Source organism: Rhinopithecus roxellana, chromosome 12 (genome assembly GCF_007565055.1).
Source record: "Rhinopithecus roxellana isolate Shanxi Qingling chromosome 12, ASM756505v1, whole genome shotgun sequence".
NCBI classification, from domain to species: Eukaryota; Metazoa; Chordata; class Mammalia; order Primates; family Cercopithecidae; genus Rhinopithecus; species Rhinopithecus roxellana.
The window spans coordinates 123,136,638-123,154,835 of record NC_044560.1 but is presented as its reverse complement, the minus strand read 5'-3'; the positions used below and the strand labels follow the sequence as shown (position 1 = coordinate 123,154,835).

At 46.7% G+C, this 18,198-nt stretch overlaps 1 protein-coding gene across 3 annotated transcripts in view; it reads right to left on the bottom strand.

Annotated features, from left to right (window-relative positions):
- Positions 1-18,198, bottom strand: part of RAD54L (RAD54 like) — a 32,225-nt gene that overhangs the window by 483 nt on the left and 13,544 nt on the right. For all 3 annotated transcript variants that reach the window (XM_030912907.1, XM_030912908.1, XM_010363031.2), the window contains 12 exons: positions 17,773-17,842; positions 17,369-17,657; positions 17,011-17,135; positions 10,985-11,135; positions 7,462-7,588; positions 5,740-5,814; positions 5,474-5,604; positions 4,821-4,931; positions 4,545-4,668; positions 4,084-4,162; positions 3,584-3,763; positions 11-174 (listed from right to left, as the gene is read on the bottom strand). In XM_030912907.1, coding sequence (XP_030768767.1) covers positions 11-174; positions 3,584-3,763; positions 4,084-4,162; positions 4,545-4,668; positions 4,821-4,931; positions 5,474-5,604; positions 5,740-5,814; positions 7,462-7,588; positions 10,985-11,135; positions 17,011-17,135; positions 17,369-17,657; positions 17,773-17,842 — 1,626 coding nt within the window. The remainder of the gene's footprint in view (positions 1-10; positions 175-3,583; positions 3,764-4,083; positions 4,163-4,544; positions 4,669-4,820; positions 4,932-5,473; positions 5,605-5,739; positions 5,815-7,461; positions 7,589-10,984; positions 11,136-17,010; positions 17,136-17,368; positions 17,658-17,772; positions 17,843-18,198) is intronic.

Below are 18,198 nucleotides of genomic sequence, written 5' to 3'. Positions count from 1 at the left end.
ACTTCCCCACCTGTCATGTGTGTCACTGAGGCTAGCTTCATCCAGGATAAACAGCTCCTTCAACTCGCCCAGAGAGAAGTGGCGCTCTACATCCTGCTCCTCGTCCACCACACAGCTGCTCAGTGCCTTCTTGTGGCTCTGACGCTGGAAGATCTTCTCCTCAATGGTCCCTGCCTGGGGAAGAGCGGGTGTGAAATGTCAAGGGATACAGTGCTTAGCCATCCCCATAAAAAGGGAGTAGGAAAACCAAAGGGGTGAAACACAGCTACCCGAGAAGGGGATATGAATAAAAAGTATGAGTCCCAGAGCATTATCTCTACTCAGCTGAGGCCCATTTTCCCAGTCTGTCTCCTGAGAACATGACATGAATAGTCATGTAGACCCAGGCTATTTTCCGTACTAATGAAGGGTCCCGGAGCCTGGCTAAATCCCTTCAGGGTGAACTGAGGTTTGTCTGCTGCAGCTTCAGATTTCCATACCAAGCCCAACTCTAATTCATTCAATAAATATCATTTGGGTATCTATTCCATTTCAGACCCTGTGCTGACATTAGGATACAAAGAATCATATATATCCCCTATCCTTGAGCTCCTAGATTAGTGAGAAAGACAAACATTTAAAGAGTTGATACAATGACAGAAATCTGTACAGGATAACTGGGAGTCCGTAAGGATGGTAGAGTAGAACAGTATTGAAAACTTGAAACTGTATCCTTAAGCTCAGTCTTGAAAATGAATAGATGGTTTGTAAGAAAAGATACAAAGAAAGGCATTCCCAGCATAGGAACAAAGGAATACTACTGGCCTATTGGAGGACTGTGAGGAGTTCAGGCTAACTAGAGGTTGGTGGGAATGTAGTAAGAGCTGAGACTGGGAAGTCAGCAGAGGCCACATTAAAGAACCTTGGGGACAGGCACGGTGGCTCACGCCTCTAATCCTAGCACTTTGGGAGGCCGAGGCAGGCAGATCACAAGATCAGGAGTTCGAGACCAGCCTAGCCAACATGGTGAAACCCCGTCTCTACTAAAAATACAAAAATTAGCCAGGCCTGGTGGTGGGCACCTGTAATCCCAGCTACTCAGGAGAAGCAAGAGAATCGCTTGAACCCAGGAGGCAGAGGTTGCAGTAAGCCGAGATTATGCCATTGCACTCCAGCCTGGGCAACAAGAGCAAGACTCCCTCTCAAAAAAAAAGAACCTTGGATGCCATGCTGAAGGCCTTAATCTTGTCTTCGAAGGGATGAAAAGTAAAATCAGAATTTTTGGAAAGCTCCTTCTGGAAGCAGTATGTGAACAATGGGTTGGGATAAGACAGAAGTAAACAATTAGGAAGCTGCTGCAATATCCAAGTGACAGATGACCATGACCTCTGGAGGGCTTGGAGAGCAGGGTTAGTTAGATTAAGGAAATTTCAAGAAGGTAAAAATCCGTGAAAACTGGTAGGAATCTGGTTGTTAGGAGAAAAGAATAGTCCACTAAGATTATTCCCAGTTTTGGGTTGGGTGGATAATGGAGCCATTAAGAACAACATTCAGAAAGGGCGCCAGGTGTGGTGGCTCATGCTGTTAATCCCAGCACTTGGGAAGGCCAAGGTGGGAGGATCACTTGAGTCCAGATGTTCGAGACCAGCCTACGCAAAATAGCAGGACCCCTTCTCTACAAAAAATAAAGAAAAAATTTATCCGGGTGTGGTGGCACACACCTGTAGCCCCAGCTACTTCAGGGGGTTGAGGTGGGAGGTTGAAGCTGTAGTGGGCCATGATCGTGCCACTGTCCTCCAGCTTAGGCAACAGAAAGAAACTGTCTCGGCCGGGCACGGTGGCTCAAGCCTGTAATCCCAGCACTTTGGGAGGCCGAGATGGGTGGATCATGAGGTCAGGAGATCGAGACCATCCTGGCTAACACAGTGAAACCCCGTCTCTACTAAAAAAATACAAAAAACTAGCCGGGCGAGGTGGCGGGCGCCTGTAGTCCCAGCTACTCGGGAGGCTGAGGCAGGAGAATGGCGTAAACCCGGGAGGCGGAGCTTGCAGTGAGCTGAGATCTGGCCACTGCACTCCAGCCTGGGCGACAGAGCGAGACTCCGTCTCAAAAAAAAAAAAAAAAAAAAAGAAACGGTCTCAAAATCAATCAATTAATCAGAAGGGGAATGAGTTTAGTCATGATACTTCTAAAGTGCTCATTAAAAATCTAAGTGGAAATGTAGATTCAGTGACAGAAATAGGGGTTTACAGCTCAGGTAAGAGATCTGGGCTAAAATTTTATAGTTAGAGATTTGTCAGTACAATGACTATATGTAATCAGGTAGAAGAACCACAGTGGAGTTTCCAAAAATGAAAAAAAAAAATTTTTTTTTTTTTTTTAAGACAGGATCCTGTTCTGTCACCCAGGATAGAGTGACACAATCCTAGCTCACTATAGCCTCAAACTCCTGGCCTCAAGTGATCCTCCTGCACCCAGCCTAGAAGAGCATTTTTAAAGGGATTATTAGTTACAGTGTGAGATACACAAAGAGGAAAAATCAACAGTCTCCTGTTTTGGCAATTAGGAAGTCAGTAGTATATTTGAAGGTAGGTTCAGTGGTATAAGGAGTCTGATGAGTGAGTAGAAAGAAGATGAGTTAGGCAGGAAATTTGAGAGAAATGGTAGATGCTTGAAATGGTTGAAGGAAATGAGATATGGCCCACCTCAAAAAGAGAACATGAATTTGTGGTAGTACCAACCTGTAAATGCAATGTAGCTGGTGTAGAAGCTGAAAACAGCTCAAATAATCCAACTAGAATGGGTATTGGGAAAAGAGTAGCTGAAAGGATGCACAATGAAGACTGGGCTAAATAAACAAGGAAGTCAAGCCAGATGAGTGGGAGGGTGGCAAGGGGACAGGCTACAGGAACAGTAGGCTGAAGCAGATACAGCAGGTATGTGAAAGCTAGGAGGACAAGAAGTGAGAGTAGAATGACCAATTATTAAGGTTTGGGGTTCTAACAAGTTCCACAGTGTGACCTTAGGAATAGTTAAGATGAAGGGGGATTGAGATGAGGTCAAGGAAACATGAAGGCCAGAGGGCTGGATGACCGCATGGTCCTTGAGGTCAGCCAGTATGATTGCTGGCTTTGGAAAAGAAATGAAGGCTGAGCTAGTGTCCAAAGTCATCAATAAATTAGGAATATAGCAGAGAATAGAGGACTGCAGCAAGGGAGAAAAGAGGGTAGTCAAGTCCAACGACGTAAGCTGCAAGAGAGGAACTATGGGATGGATGGTCTGAAGGTGATAATTGAGAACTTGGAGAATGCCAATAGGACAGGGGATGAGAGAAGACTACAAGGCTGGTGACACAGCAGAAATCATGGATGAGGGAAGCAGGTGTCCTGTGAAAAGGATGTACTGAACAAGTATTCAGATGGCACAGTAAGAATGGTTTGAGGGAATGGGGTGGAGAGAAGGGGAGGGAGAACAGAAAAATAAAGGACTCACTTCTGGGCCCATAGCTTGGCTACTGCTAGAGACAGAAAGGCCAAAGAAAGGCGGTCCTGAAGGTCTCGTTCCATAACCCACCCCTACTATGACTACTATCACCATCCTTACAGACAGCAGGCGGTAGATATAGCAAGTCTTCTTTTGACCATCTCGCCAGACCCGGGCCATGGCTTGTTCATCATTGGCTGGGTTCCAGTCAGGGTCAAACATGACCAGCCGGTTAGCCCCAATGAGATTGAGGCCACAGCCCCCAGCTTTGCTGCTCAGCATGAAGACAAAGTCAGGGCTCTGGAAAGAGAAGAAACAGGAGAAAAGGAACCTCTTATAGTCTAAACTGGGATCCTGCTCAGCCCAACCAGCTCCTCTCTCATGCCTCTATACTATTCAGTACCAATTGTGAAAGCCACCAGTTTATCTGCTCACCAGCCAATTTCTCAACGCACAAAGTCAGTTCCCAGCCCAGCCATCACCAACCAGCCAAATCCTACCATATCCACTAGGAGAAGAAAAAAAAAAAAAAATCAAGGTAACCCCTTATAGCTTCTCCATCAATCCTTAATTCTGATGATACTGCATTGGTGGTGTGGGAACAGGGGATGTGCATTTACCGATGGACTATTGAAGCGTTCTACAACCTTGGCTCGCTTCTTAATGGACATCGTGCCATCCAGGCGGACATATAAGTACCTGAAGGGGGATTTGAGACCCAAGAAAATAGAGCTTCAGTGATTGGGGAAAAAAAATTTTTAAATAAAAACTTTTTAAAAAAGACCCAAGAAAGCAGAGTGAGAGCTACTGAAGGGATTGAAATAACCATGCTTGAGGCCCTAAGCTCCCAAAGGCAGGGGCAGGGAGCTAGAGGCCAAGACTCTGTCCTAAAGGAGTACCTGAAGGACTAGAGGATCTTCTACTTGGAGATAGAGCTGGGGCCATCATAGCAATAAGGGAAGATATCTTCAGGGAAAGCATTTATGTGCCCAGATCTTGGCCCACACCCACAAATCAGAACTAGAGGGGCAGTAGGGGAGGGGTACATCCCCTTTGGCATCCTGGTTAGGCTCTTCCCTACCTTCGGGCCCGGCACAGCTTCTCAAAGAGATCCAAAGTCTGGGTGTAATTCGACACCAGCACTACTTTGTCACTGCTACAGCTTCGGGTCACCGCCAGAATGTAATCCAGGACCAGCATCTTACCTGGGAAGAGCAGCAACCAGCAATCCCCTACTGGCTATCCCAATGGCCCAGGCACTCTTGATATCCTGCCTTGAAACAGGACAGCCCTAGCACAAAGAAAATCTCCCACCCTCCTCCTAGAGAAGCCCAAATACTGGTAGGAAAAGGGTCACCTGACAGCTGGGGCTCCAGGGCCTTAGAGCTATAACCAGGAGGGAAGAGGTCCAAGGCACCCACAAAGCCATCCTCTTCTTCCACACACTTATCATGGATTAAAGCTGGATCTGGGAGAAAACAAAACAAAACCCAGCTACTTTGTTTTCTGAACAGTGTTCACTAGAACTCCCTCTAGAAGCCTAGCCCAGAAGGCCTTCCTCAATATCAGACTTGCTTGATCTTCATCCTACCAAATTCCAACAGGATACAGTCGGTGCCATCTGGGACAATGGATGGACAATCTCACTCACTAATGTGTTCTCCCAACAAGAAGGGAGCTATAACAGAGCAGGCAAGGTTTCTTTGTTATTTTTCCTCCTGCCCAACATTGTATATGAGCATGTGTACATGCAAGCACTCACACACACAGTCGACATATCCCAGGTCATCAAGCATGGACTGGACAGAAGATGAGTTCAATTTTCCAAAGCAAAGGGTCTGGTAAACAGAGTTCACAATGCAGGGTTCGTGCCTTGGGTAGGGTTGGAATCACATGTGGCCTCTGAGTATGACTCTGGACAAGTTTTAGTGAGGGTCGCCGGGCCACTACAGGAACCTACCCTCCCTTGCTCACTCTCACAGAGGACACCAGGACACAAGCCCAACTCACGATTACAAAGCTTCTTTAGCGAGGTGATGGAAGAAAGGGAAGACACACTCATCTTGCCCTCATGCAATTCTTCTGCTGGTTTGGCTTGTCTCAGAAACCTCTTGTATAACTCAGTCTGAAGGGGTGTCAGCCTAAAAAAGGCAGCTGGGTCAGTGGAAAAAGCTAGACCACCCTCCTGTCCTCTGAGAACACCTTGAGAGTCCAGCCATGCTTCAGGAGCTAGGCTTTGACCCACTCACTCCAGATCTTTCAGTTGAGTTCAGTACCTACAACAAACGACCTGCTCAATCTTCACAGGCAGATATTTAGAAAGGATATCAGAAGTCCTCCGTATCAGGCATCTAGAGAAAACAGGGTAAAAAGGCAAGAGGCTGGTAAAATTGCCATGCTAACTACGGGAATAAAAGCTACCACCCAAAGAACCAAGACTAGCCCTCTTTTACAGTATCAAATGTCAGAGACTGGTCAGGTGCAGTAGCTAACGCCTGTAATCCCAGCACTTTGGGAAGCCGAGGTGGTGGATCACCTGAGGTCAGGAGTTCGAGACCAGCCTGGCCAAAATGGAGAAACCCCGTCTCTACTAAAAATACGAAAATTAGCCAAATATGGTGGCAGGCGCCTGTAAACCCAGCTACTCGGGAGGCTGAGGCAGGAGAATTGCTTGAACCCAGGGGGTGGAGGTTGCAGTGAGTCGAGATCACCCCATTGCACTCCAGCTTGGGCAACAAGAGCAAGACTCCGTCTCAAAAAAAAAAAAAAAAAGTCAGAGACTCATCAGACCTATGTCAAACACATCTGTATCAGGGTCTCAGTTATGGGAACAGAGACCTTCCAAACATTCTAGCTTAGACAGGCAGCACTTTCTCTTCCCCTTCAATATGTTGCCTAGTCTTCAAGAGAAGACTGAGGCTCCCATTGAGACAGGAGCTCTAACAGGAAAAGCAAGCTGTAAATTACTAAGTCCTTAGGGGAGTTTCTGCTTGCATTTGTCCAAATGCCCGCTGCTACATGGCTAAATGGAATTAAGCATAGACCTCCTGGGAAGACCAGGAAGGACAGGGATCAGGCACCTAAGAAGCAGATCTTAAGAAAACACCAATTCTTCTTCCTGCCATCTAATTTTTTTTTTTTTCTTTTTTGAGACAGAGTCTTGCTCTGTCACCCAGGCTGGAGTGCAGTGGCGCGTCTCAGCTCACTCCAACCTCCGCCTCCCAGGTTCAAGCGATTCTCCTGCCTCTCCCTCCAGAGTAGCTGGGACTACAGGTGCACCCCACCACACCCGGCTAATTTTTGTATTTCCCCATGTTGGCCAGGCTGGTCTCGAACTCCTTACCTCAAGTGATCCACCTGCCTCGGTTTCCCAAAGTGGTGGGATTATAGGCATGAGCCACCACACCCGGCCTGCCATCTAAAATTGGTAGGGAGAGGTAGCCAGGTAGCCAGGCAGTTGTTGGGAAGGGCAGGAGGACTCTTTAGAATGTAACCTATTAAGTGCATACCACCTCTGGACAAAGGAGTCCAGAATGTGCCTACCCCCTGGGTTATGTAAGTCCTATGAAAAAGTAAGTCCTCTTAGCCTGGGATCCACAAGCCCCTTTCAGATCTTCTCCTACGTGTCACAGAATGACTATGGGGCCTGGGAAGAGAAGCCTAATGCTTCGGGTCTGAGACAAACTGACAGGAAGCTTCGGAAATACTAGTAATGCTTCAAGGTATACTTTGCTCAAGAAGTCCAGCAGCATCAGAGAAGAGCTTCCTCAGCAGGCTGATAAACAGACCAAAACCAGACCACAGAGCCTAGGCTAGAAAGAAAGCAGGAACTTCGCCTCCAAGACTCCTTTGTTTATTCAGTGGCCGTAGTTAGGACACAGATCCCACTCCCTTCCTAGAATCCCAGCCTTTGAGGGCTCTAGACAGGCAAAGCCCCCAAAGGACTGGCCATGGATGGTTTGGGAGGCAATTCTAATGACTTCGCTTGAGGTCATTACCTATTCACAATACTGGTGAGCTCCCGCAGCCGCTCCTCTCCTAGCTTCCTGTCTGCCTCACTAGCAGCAGCATCTCGACCCTTCAAAATTGGCAATTCAAAATGCTTCTTGAATTCATGGGCAGTCCCTAAAAACAGGAGAGAAGGAAAACAGAAGAATGTGGAAAAGGAATGATTTTCCTACAGCTAGTGATGGCAGACTACCTTCTCACAAAACAGCCTTCCTACCAAGAACAAGGCTAAACAAAATATAGGCCAATTTCTGTTTAACAGATCAGAGAGGTATCAAAGCAGTGAAGACTTGAAAGGCCAAATAGTGAGATGATAGGTGAAAATCCAAATATATAATTACTTAGAGTAAATGTAAATGGACTGAATAGTCCACTAAAAAGACAAACATGGCCAGAGTGGATTTTTTTTTTTTTTTTTTTCTGAGATGGAGTCTTGCTCTGTCACCCAGTGCAGTGGGTGCGCCACCAGTGCAGTGGCGCAATCTCGGCTCACTGCAACCTCTGCCTCCTGGGTTCAGGCAATTCTCCTGCCTCAGCCTCCCGAGTGGTTGGGATTACAGGCACCCGCCTCCGTGCCTGGCTAATTTTTGTATTTCTAGTAGAGACGGGGTTTCACCATGTTGGTCAGGCTGGTCTTGAACCCCGATCTCGTGATCCGCCCGCCTCAGCCTCCCAAAGTGCTGGGATTACAGGCGTGAGCCACTGTGCCCGGCCAATTTTTTTTTTTTTTTTTTTGAGACAGGTTCTCTCCCTGTCGCCCAGGCTGGAATGCAATGGGGCAATCATGGCTCACCACAGCCTCAGCCTCCCAAGTAGCTGGGACTATAGGCGCATGCCACCACACTCAGCTAACTTTTGTATTTTTTTGTAGAGATGGAATTTTGCCATGTTGCCCAGGCTGGTCTTGAACTCCTGGGCTCCAGCTACCCTCCCGCCTTGGCCTCCCAAAGTGCTGGGATTACAGTTGTGAGCCGTTGCACCTGGCCACATTGAGAGAAATTAAAGATGACCTAAATAAGTTGAGAGACAGAGCATATTAATATATTGGAAGGTTCCTTATATAAAAATGAAAGATGTTTCAGAATTTATCTATGTTTCAATACAGCCCAATTAAAATCCAGTTAGAGTTATTTTGTTGGGTATGGCAGGCAGTAGGGGTATAAATTGACAAGTTGATTCTGAAATTTACATGAGAATGCAAGGGGCCAAGAATATCTAGGACAATGTTAAGGCGTAAGAATATAATTGGAGGCTGAGCAGATTGTTTGAGCTCAAGAGTTCAAGACCAGGCTGGACAACATGGCAAAACCCCACCTCTACCCAAAATACAAAAATTAGCCAGGCATGATAGTGTGTGCCTGTTGTCCCAGCTACTCAGGAGGCTGAGGCGGGTGGATCACTAGAGCCTGGAAGTTAAGGCTGCAGTGAGCCATGATCTCACCACTGCATTCCAGCCTGGGTGACAAAGCAAGACCCCATGTCAAAATTTAATAAAAAAAGAAGACTATAGATAGAATATTCACACTAATGAATATCAAGACTCATTAGGCCACAGTAAATAAAGCAGGGAAGTACTGGCACAAGGAGACAAACAGACCAGAGGAACAGAATAGAGTCCATAAATGGAGCAACACATATATGAACATTTGATTTATGAAGAAGGTAGCCCTGCAAAGCAATGGGGGAAAGAATGGTCTTTTCAATGTATGATGCAGGGTGAACCAGATATCCAAACAGAAAAAGTTGGAAGCCAGGCATAGGGGCTCATGCCTGTAATTCCAGCAGTTTGAGAGGCTGACGTAAGAGAATCATTTGAACCCAGGAATTCAAGACCAGCCTGAGCAACATAGTGAGACCCCATCTGTATAAAAAATTTAAAAGTTAGCTAATGGTGGTGGCATGTGCCTATAGTCCCAACTACTCAGGAAGCTGAGGTGGGAGGATTGCTTGAGCCCAGGAAGTTGTGGGTGCAGTGAGCTATGATTGCAACACTGTACTCCAGCCTGGGCAACAGAGACTCTGTCTCAACAAACAAAACAAAACCAGTAGAATAAATTCTAGTGTATTCATAACATGGAATAGTATGCAATTATGAAAATGAACGAACCACTGCTACACATAATGTGGATAAACTTTATAAACATAATGTTGAACAAAAGAAACCAGATATAAAGGAATACATACTATATGATTTCATTTATATAAATTCAAAAATAGGCAAAACCAACCTATAGTGTCAAGAAGGAGTTTACTGCTGGGGTGAAAGGAGAGGACAGTGATTAGAAAAGGGGCTGCCGAGTGAGTGTAATTAATCTGATGGTGGTTACACAAATGTGTTCACTTGGTCATAATCTTGCCACTCAGCAGGTTCTCTGCTTACTTTTTTTTTTTTTTTTTTTTTGAGACGGAGTCTTGCTCTGTTGCCCGGGCTGGAGTGCAGTGGCAGGATCTCAGCTCACTGCAAGCTCCGCCTCCCGGGTTCACGCCATTCTCCTGCCTCAGCCTCCGGAGTAGCTGGGACTACAGGCGCCCGCCACCTCGCCTGGCTAGTTTTTTGTATTTTTAGTAGAGACGGGGTTTCACCGTGTTAGCCAGGATGGTCTCGATCTCCTGACCTCGTGATCCGCCCGTCTCGGCCTCCCAAAGTGCTGGGATTACAGGCTTGAGCCACCGCGCCCGGCCTTCTGCTTACTCTTGAGCACTGGCAAGTTGGGGTGGTACTAACACACCATTTCACAAATATATATGTGGTTGCCAGGGATTAGGGGAGGGAGGAATAAGGAGTTATTATTATTATTATTATTTTAGAGACAGGGCCTTGCTCTGTTTCCCAAGCTAGAGTACAGTGGCATGATCACAGCCTCCTGAGTAGCTAGGACCAGCAGCACACACCACCACACCCAGCTAATTTTCTTATTTTGTAAAGACGAGATCTCACTATGTTGCCCAGGCTGGTCGTGAACTGGCCTCAAGTGATCTTCCCACCCCAGCCTCTCAAAGCACTGGGAGGGAAGGGGAGAGGAGTCATCGGGTAGATTTTCAGTTTAGTAAATAGAAAAAAAAAAAAATCTGAAGATGGATGATGGTGATGGTTGCACAACATGAATGTACTTAATACCACTGAATTTACACTTAAAAATGGTTAAAATGATTTTTAAAAAACACACATCTGCCCAACACAGAGCTTGCTCTGAGGCCAAAGTTCTTATAAGGGAGCTAGGATGTGAGAAGCAAAAATAATAATTCCACCCTCAGCTCGTCATAACATCACACCCTGTATAGCCCCTGCCACCTCTGCAATGGAAAAATGGCCGACATGGGCTTTGCTGAATTGCTCAGATTCAAGGCCTCCCAATGGCTTTGCTACTCCCTGACAAGAGAAGCCTTCCTACAAGAGTGCCTAGTGACCCACATATAACTAGCATTCTCTTCTTTCTCTCCTCAGCTGGAGTTATACTCCCAAAGACTAGGCAGGGCTCCTCCCTGATGTGGCAAACAAGGCTAGATTCTTACCTAGGATGCCGGAATTAACAAAATGTACCAAGCTGAAATACTCAAGCAGATCGTTCTGGATGGGAGTTCCGGAGATGAGCACCCGCCGGCTGGTATTCAAGCTGTCCAGGGCTTGGTAAGTCTGATTCTCAGAGTTCTTGAGCCTGTGTCCCTACAAAAGAATCCTTATTCAGAGTGCAACGTGGCATTCCCTATACGGTAGCAAAGTCTTGGACAGACAGGAAAAGAGCACTCAAAAACATTCCGGGCCAGGTGCGGAGGCTCACACCTGTAATCCCAGCACTTTGGGAGGCCGAGGTGGGCGGATCACTTGAGCCCAGGAATTCCAGACCAGCCTGGCCAACATGGTGAAACCCCATCTCTACAAAACATACAAAAATTAGCTGGACATTAGCAGCTTACACCCATAGCCCCAGCTACTTGGGAGGCTAAGGTGGGAGGATCGCTTGAGTCCGGGAGGTCGAAGCTTCAGTGAGCCATGAGTGCACTATAACCTGGGTGACATAGTGAGGAACTGTCTCAACAAAAAACAAAAACATTACAGGTTCTAAGGCCTTGGGAACTAGGCAGGGGGCAGCATGAGAGAGGGTTTACCCACTTGACTATGCAGAATGTTAGGCTCAAAAGACAGACCTCTCATTTCCAGACCAGTGCTATACCCATAAAGCAAAGATTCCCTCTGTTCCTTTCCATCCCTTTCCCTGCCCCACCTCCAGAGCCTTGGCAGCCTACCTATACTCTTCAGAGATCATGTGGCCATATGACAAGCCCATGCTTTCAGGGAGTCCTCCCTCCATATCAGCCTACCCAACTCAGAACCTTCTGAGCCAGACGCCTTCTGTATTAGACTCCAGGCCTTGTCTGGGCCATCAGTGTTAAAGGGACTTGGCCCAGGCTCCATGTCCCACCAGAATCCACACAGCTAGTAGAGCCACAGAGCTTCCCTCTGCTTCCCTTTACATCTATTCCCCAATCCCTATTCTCCCTGTCCTGTCCTCCCATTCTCTCCACACCTCTACTACTTCTTTTAAGCCTTTTTCAAGAAAATCATAAAGGACCACCTTCCCTCTTTCTCCAAGAGCTACATGGGCAAGATCAGGCCTGTACCTTTTCTATATCCAGCACCACACTGGGTAAGGCGCACAAAACTCAACCACTCAACCAAGAATCAGCAATCAGTCTTGCTCCCTTGAGTCAGGCTTTGACAACGCAATTAAACACAGACCCTTCACTGACTCTCCCATCTATAGCATCAAGTCCAAGCTCTTTAAGCTCAGTAGCTTAGCATTCAAAGCCCTTCTCAATAAGACCCCAGTGAACTTCTGACACTCTCCAAGCTTGTCACAGTCCAGGAAGCCTGACCTCCTCATCACTCCTAATGCTGGATTTCCTTATGTCTCTTTGCCCATGCCACCTCTCTGCCTAGAGCTCTTTTCCACAGGCAAGTTCCTCAGATGTCACCTCCTATGCAAAGCCTTCCTCAGTGACTCCAGGCTGCTTGTCTCTCTCACCTCTGTGCTCCTGTGGCACTATGTACATAATGGCTGCTACTATTTAGTGAACCCGTTTAATGTGGTAGGCATGGTACTAACTAAACAATTTACCTGTATTCTGTTCTGTAATCCACACGAATGGAAATTGTATTATCCATTTTAGAGATGAAGAAACTAAGATTTAGAGAGGTAAACGTTATCCAAAATCATGCCAGTAGAAAGTAGCAGAGCTGGGATTTGAACTCAGGATCTGTATGACTCTGAGTCTGGACACTGTACCATTCTGCCCTCATCCATAATATATGTACTAGAGTGCTAATCACTCTCCTGTACTTTATCTTCTCAACTAGGCAGAGACCAGGATTTCTTAAGGCAGAGACTATGTCAGATTCACCTGTATAATTTCAGTGTATAGGACAAAGCTCAATGAATGTTAGTTGAAGGAAAGAATGAAATAATGACCAATGTTGCTATTAAAGATTAAATAAACCAACGGGGCATGGTGGCTCATGCCTGTAATCCTAGCACTTTGGGAGGCGGAGGCAGGTGGATCACCTGAGGTCAGGAGTTCGAGTTCAACCTGGCCAACATGGTGAAACCCTGTCTCTACTAAAAATACAAAAATTAGCTGGGTGTGGTGGCATGTGCCTGCCTCCCCAATTTAAGCAATTCTTGCGCCTCAGCTTCCTGAGTAGCTTGTATTACAGGCATGTGCCACTATGCCGGGCTAACTTTTGTATTTTTAACTTTGAACTGAAGAGGGAAATGAGACTTGAAAGTCAGAGGAAATCACCCAACAGGTCCAGGGGAAATGAGCACCACCAATTAGATCTTCTAAACTGAAGCTCCCTGAGGGACAGCACTGTGAGATCTCCAGGGCCTGACACATAAAAGGCACTTAATAAATGACCCAGCAAATGAAATGGGCTACCACACTATCCTGTCTCTGCAAAAGAGAAAGCCAACCCCAGTTCCCTATTGGATCAGTCACTAAGGATCCACATGGGTCTTGATGAGGAGCACAGGGACAACCCTTCCATACCCAAGGCAAGCTTCTTTCTGCACCAAGCATCCAAGGCAGAGGGCGATAGGAAAAAGAGCCATGACTTGGAATCTCACACCTGCATTCACATTCCAGCTTACTATGTACTCGCTGGGTAAACCTGGGCAAGTCACCACGCACTTCCCTGAGTTTGTCTCCTAATCTTTAAGACTGAGATGATGATGAGGTCAATCCCTCTGCTATACACTTGTGCAAAGTGCTCCCATATATCCTCTCTCTTGATCTGGATCATATCCCTTTCAAGTAGCCCCTGTGTCACCCACTCTACAGAGGAAGAAACAATCTCAGAGCAGTCTTATCTGTGGAAAGTCACGCTTGTAAGTGGCAAAGCCAGAGCTGATTCCATGTCTTTTGATTGAGGATCAAAGATTTTGTACATAGAAGTTATTATGAAAAACTGTGTTCCAGAGAAACGCGTTAGCTGGGAGGAAGACGCTGTGGGAGCTGAGAACGTGAAAGCCTGAAATGGCACCTTTCCTTTCCAGGGTCTGAACAGGACAAACCCTCTCCCCTCCTGGAGTAAGATGATTATCTTTTCAGGACTTTCGGTTTCTTAGATCCCTGACAGTTGACAAAATAAAAGGTAAACAAGTAGAAAGGTAAACAGCCAAGGGGCTGCAGTGTGATAAGAGGCAGTGTCATCCCTTGTGCCCTGCACAGAGTCAGCTCATAAAACAGGACAGAGTGGGGAAGAAAAAAACACTAAGGAGAAGAAAAAGGCTGGGCACAGTGGCTCAAACTTGTAATCCCAGCACTTTGGAAAGCCGAGGTCACAGATTACTTGGGGCCAGGAGTTCAACACCAGCCTGGCCAACATGGTGAAACCCCATCTCTACTAAAAATACAAAAAGTAGCTAGAGTGGTGGCGCATGCCTGTAATATCAGCTACTCAGGTGGCTGAGGCAGGATAATCACTTAAACCTGGGAGGTGGAGGTTGTGGTGAGCCAAGATCACATCACTGCACCCTATCTGGGCAACAGAACAAAGATCCTTGTCTCAAAAAAAAAAGGTAGAAAAAAATTTAGATGCTCCCTAATCCTCAAAGTCTCAACAGCTACAGCCTGCCTTCCTCTCCCACAATGCTTTGGACCCGGCTCCTGGCATAGTCCCCCTCCACAGTGATGAAGCAGATGCCAGGGCCATGAACCACAGGGCAGTAACATGCGTACCTCACCTCAACCTGGTAACTTCCCTACTCCTACCAGGAAGTTGGGAGTCTGAAGACCAGCCAGACAATGACTGACCAGAAAATAGCTCACAACTAGAAAGCATGGTACCCAAAAGCAAGCTTTTTCCCTCTGTCCCCTCTCTGAAGTTCCTCAGACAACTGGCCTATCTACAGTACCCAGAGCTGAGCCTAGCCTGCCAACTGGTTGATAGATAGGGCCACGTCTTTCAGCCACCTCTCCACTAGAACCTCAGGGGTATACAAAGGAGCTCAACTCTCCCTAGAAGTTGCAAACAATGGCTATAGACTCAGGGTCGCCAAGTCCACTGGGAAGTCCTGAAAAATTCTCTATAGTCGGAAGCTCCCAGTCACCCTCACTGCTTCCTAAGTACTAGCCTCTCTACTGCCATTCACACATACTGGAAAAGGCTGGAAAGTACATACTGGAAAGTACATACTGGAAAGTACATACTGGAAAGTAACTACAGCCATATTCCCTTAATCCCAGAGAGAAGGAACAAGGAGTCAATACAAACTACTACTACAAGGTGTATGGACTTTCTTATCTCTGCTTTTGTCCTTGCAAGTACCCCCCGCCTGGAATAACCACCAGAGCTTACATTTGCCAAGGTCTTATGACATACCAGGCACTGCAATAAGAGCTTTTTCTTAATAGTATCATTTAATCCTCACAATAATCCTATGAGGCAGATATTATCACCCCATTTTACTGATGTAGAAACAGAGGTTCAACCAGTAAAGTAACTTGTTGAAGGTCACACTGCTAGTAAGTGGCAGAGTCAGGATATGAATAAAGGTCTCTAATTCTAGAACCTGTTCCCTGTGGAAGGAAAATGACATCTCAGGACCCCAAACTATGCCAAAGGGAAAAGTTAAGCTTGGGAACTAGTCATGCAAAAAACTGTCTTTCCTTTTGTTCCTAAACAGATAGCAGTAGACAGAAGGCCATGCCTCTCCCCAGGTGGCCTCCCTCACCCTGACAATGTAAATAAACAGCTCATCTTTACAGGTAGGAGACAAAGACAAGACTAGAAATCCTCCCTCCCAGACAAATGTGTATTTGACTTCTTCCTTTACTCTTTATTTACTTAACTCTATGTAAAATGCAGATTTATTGAGCTGAATGCATAACTGAAGGCTCCTCTTTCCCTCCAGCCTGCTCTTGCCCCTTTATGTGTTTGTGTGTGGTTTTTTTTTTTGAGAAAGGGTCATGTGTGTCTGTGTATATGCGTGTTTTTTGTTTTTTTTTAATTTGTTTTTTTGAGACGGAGTCTTGCTCTGTCACCCAGGCTAGAGTGCAGTGGCATGATCTAGGCTCACTGCAACATCCGCCTCCTGGGTTCAAGAGATTCTTCTGCCTCAGCCTCCCGAGTAGCTGTGATTACAGGTGCCTGCCACTGTGCCCAGCTAATTTTTGTATTTTTAGTAGAGACGGGGTTTCACCATCTTGGCCAGGCTGGTCTCAAACTCCTGACCTCATGATCCACCCGCCTCAGCCTCCCAAAGTGCTGATAACAGGCATGAGCCACCGCGCCTGGCCATATGTGTGTTTTGAGACAGGGTTTCACACCCCATCATCCAGGCTGGAGTGCAGTGGCACAATCTCAGCTCACTTCCCGGGCTCAGCTGATTCTCCCACCTCAGCCTCCCGAGTAGCTGGGACTACAGGTGCACCACCACACCTGACTAATATTTTCATCTTTTTTAGGTAGAGGTGGGGTTTCACCATGTTGCCCAGGCTGGTCCCAAACTTCTGGGTTCAAGTGATCCACTCACCTCAGCCTCCCAAAGTGCTGGGATTACAGACGTGAATCATCGTGCCCAGCCCCCCTTTAAATATTGAAGTCCTCAAAAACCTCTTTGGAAAAAGCACAGGCTACAGATCCTACTGTAGCTTGTGTCTCTTTTTCCCCAGAGCATCCTCAACCTTGGCAAAATAAATCTCTAAGTTGAGACTTTTCTCACTTTCTGGTTTATATCCTCTAAACACTGCCACCCACCCTTCAAGGTCCTTCTTTAGTCCAGGGATACTATCTGGAGACAACAAAGCCAATCAGTCCCCAGCATCTCACTCTCCTCGGAGTTCTAAGCATTGTTTAAGCCCTCTTTTGGCAGACAGTATCTTGTATTTTGGTATCACAGGCTCTCCCTATCACTTGTCTCCAAGGCAGCATCCTGTCTTCAGCATTCCCCAGTGACTAGCACAGCCCTTGGAAGGCAATACTCAGTGAAGAGATTTTGACAGATTTTCTACCACCCAGACTGCTGAGAGTCAAGTACCTCGTCACATATGACCAGACCAACACTTCCTTTCTGGAGGACTCCAACATGAAGGCGGAAGGTCTCATAGGAAATGATGAGGATGGGAGAAGGCACTCTGCCTCCACGCTGGTTCATGAATCCTTCTACAACAGAAAAGGTGTCAAGGGAACAATTCAGAATCTTTAAAAAAAAAAAACAACTCGACAGTTTTTTAATTTAGCCTGGAAACAACTGGCTCCACTTCAACTATTTTCAATGGAAATTCTCTTTTCTGCTACCCCTGCATTGCCCTCCCCCCTGGCCATAAGTGAGCATATACACAAGAAAGCAGCAGGCTATGCAGGAGAGTGCAGCCATCTTTGTTAAGGCTCCATACCCAGTTTTTGGTCTATTTCATCCTTAGATCCTCCATCGATGGCCAGAGGTTGGATCCTCCCTCCAAGCCATTTCCCAACCTCATTATACCAGTTCTTCACCAGACTGGAAGGCGACACCACCACTGCCTTGTCAATTTCTGGCTTGCACTCTGGACTCTGACGCAAAAGTGTCCACATCAATGTGATGCACTGCAGCGTCTTTCCCAGGCCCATCTCATCAGCCATGATACAGCCATGGCTGCCAGGGATGCGCCGACTGGTGACACACTCCCACAGGAATTTCACTCCCTAGAGAATAACAGCCTTCAGTCCACTTTGGCACCTACGCTGCTGCTGTCCCAGGGATGGTAGTCTCCCAGGCTCAGCCCCTAGCCCACACCTCATTCCCCTCACCCTCATTTACCTCTCTCTGATGAGGCCGCAAAACCTTACTGAGAATAGGGTCAACAACCACATGGACAGGGAGTTTCTCCCTGAGAAAACACAGCAAAGAAAACAATGTGCTCAGACATGGGCAAGGGAGCACCCTCAGGAAGCTGTGTCCTGCTGATCCAGAGGCAACAGAGGCAGCTGCCTACGAGAAGACCTTCTTGGCTGATAAGTCATAAAACCATAGCAAATTCCTACTTTAGGAGTTAGAAAGTTAGCTCAGAGAGGAATGGGTTCCCTATGTCATCACCTCAATCACTCCTCCTCCTGAGTGAGCATCCTGGGAAGGCAGGAGGGGATGAGGAATGCCCACTCACTGGACATGACCACAGGCTCTTCCCCAGGCAGTCTCCTTCCCCAATCATCTACTCTCTGAAAACACATGTCAATCCTAAAGAGA